General features: G+C 25.4%; 1 protein-coding gene across 1 annotated transcript; it reads left to right on the top strand.

Annotated features, from left to right (window-relative positions):
• Window positions 1-335: 335 nt before the first annotated feature.
• OCT59_010605 (uncharacterized protein) lies at window positions 336-2174 on the top strand (the record flags this gene model as incomplete). Its single annotated transcript, XM_025321638.2, has 1 exon — window positions 336-2174. The coding sequence occupies one exon, from the start codon at window positions 336-338 to the stop codon at window positions 2172-2174; it is 1839 nt and encodes a 612-aa protein (XP_025168299.2).
• Window positions 2175-2505: the final 331 nt, after the last annotated feature.

The raw sequence follows: 2505 nt of genomic DNA, 5'->3' as shown, positions 1-2505 counted from the left end.
TATTTTGAACGTAACCATATTTTTTTTTTTCTTGTTCAAAAAGTACGTTTTTTATATATTTTTATATCATTTATATATGATTCTAGAAGCGAAAAAATTTATGATAAACAAAGGCGTTCGAATCCTTTCTTTTTTTGGATATAAATATTAAATGTTTATGGAGTTTTACACCCAAAAATTCCGTTTCTTTGTTGTACAAAATTAACGTATAAATAATCACTCGGAATAATATTTCCCTCATATTGTTATTCTTTCTTGTTTCTCATTCAACTTTCTTTTATTTATATATATATATATATATTATTTTTTTTTCGAGAAAAAAAAAATAAAAAAAAATGCAATCGTTAAATAGCGAATTAAGAATAGAAATATTTAAATTTACAAGTATCCCCTATTCACTTTCTCTTATCAATCGAGAGTGGTGTACTACTTCTCAAGACCCTGACGCCCGAGCAGAATGGTCAATTTATAAATATGGCAAATCTCACGTTTTATTTCACGCAGTTAGACTCGGTAACGGTTTTATAACAGAAAAAGTTATTGAAGCTTTACTTAAGAGAAATGCAATAATTTCTAGATATTTTTTACAACGTTTATTAATGCATTTTGGTACTCATGATGAATTACTTAAGAGAGAACGTAATTTACATAATCAAATTGATTTTAGTGCATTTCATGCATTTCAACCTCCTCCATGGGCAAGTAATCTTTCTTTAACAGTTTTTACAAAATTATTGACTGAAGGATATAAAGTATTAGATGATAATGAACTTGCAACTAAAGGAAACGATATGGAATTATTTCATTTCTTATCTGCTGGACCTCTTGTTATTAATTACGCTCCTCAAAAACTTTTTCAAAATCTTGGTGAAATAAAAGATTTAATTTTAAATAAAAGATTTATACCTTTCCCTCCTCGTCCAAAACCTATTTATGAAGATTCTATAGATTATATTCAATTAATGCAAGCAAATTCACATGAAGAATATCCGTCAAGAGACGGTTATGAGAATTATCAACAACTTAGTGATGTATCTAGAGCAATATTAATTCATCCTGATTTAGTTAATATGTGGAAAAAGATTGGTTATTATGAAATTTGTAGTGATTTTAATGAATTAGTAATACAAGGAGCTATTTCTAACTTATTTCCTCGTGAACCACCAACTGATTGGGAATGTCCTGATACAGATATTATTATTAAACGTTTAGATCAACTTATTAATGTTGGATTTAAATTAACTGATATTATTATAGAAGAAATACTTTTTTCATTTGAACATAGATTAAATGATGTTGGAGATCTTTTAATGAATTCATTTCAAAAAATTCGTGAAGAATCAATTTCAATAATTGCTAGTTCTTGTCTTATTCAAACAATAAAACCAGAAAGATATCATAGAAAATTTGATTTATTGGAATTTCTAATTAAATATATTGATGATCAACCTGAAAAAGCTTGGGAAAAAGCATTAAAACATTATAATGTTGGTTTTAAATATGATATTGATACAATAAAATCTGTAGAAATGAGATCATTATCAGTTCATTCAAATATTTATTATTGGATACTTCAAATTTATGGTTCAAATTCTGAAATTACTCATAAATGTTTTGAAGATATTATTGAATCAAGAATTTGGATAGATTTACAATTACAAGAATATTCTGGAATGGATGTTCCAGAACAACTTACTTCACAAGCTTTTAATTCTATTTGTTCTATTTATCTTGAATTTTGTAATCAAAAAATTCCATTTAAAGGAAATTATTTACCATATTTACGTTTAGCAAGTAATGAAGAAATAATTAAACCACTTTTTGAATTAAGTTTACCAATAATATTTGATTTAAAATTAAAATATGATTCACCATTTGATATTAATTATGAATATGATAGACCGAATGTTAATAAATCTTTTAATCAAAATAATAAGAGAAAATTTAATGAGACAGAAATGAATAATGATCAACAAAATGGGAATGAAAAGAAAGAATGGTTCACGTTACTTGAAGAAATGTATTATGGTCCAATTCACGCAAATAATTCAGATATTACTAGAAATTTTAAAAAGAAATTTGAAGAATTTTGGGAAAGAATTACGCCATCACAAGTATCCGTTATTGCTGAGCAATCTACGGATATTACTCCAAAAAAACCTAAAACAAAATAGGTACATAAAACAATGTTTATTTACACATATTTACAACTAACTATAACGATAATAATATTTTTTTTATATCAAAAAAATAGTATTTAGAATGTCTTCCTTGACGCTGTTTATGACGATCATCCCAAAATTTCTTTATACCATCCTCTAGTATGAATCATGCGACTTATTTACAGATTTTTTTAATTTATTTTTATAAGAGGTATATAGGTATTGTATATCTTCATTCCTTTTTAAAGTCAATTTAATTATAATCGAATGTTTTTTATTCGCTCCTTCGTTCTTAGCGAATCGAGTAAAATAATATGTAGCATTTAAAATACTTAATAAAATT

Source organism: Rhizophagus irregularis, chromosome 19, assembly GCF_026210795.1.
Source record: "Rhizophagus irregularis chromosome 19, complete sequence".
NCBI lineage: Eukaryota > Fungi > Glomeromycota > Glomeromycetes > Glomerales > Glomeraceae > Rhizophagus > Rhizophagus irregularis.
Note: the sequence above shows the minus strand (reverse complement) of the source record. Positions and strands in the feature narration are given on the sequence as shown.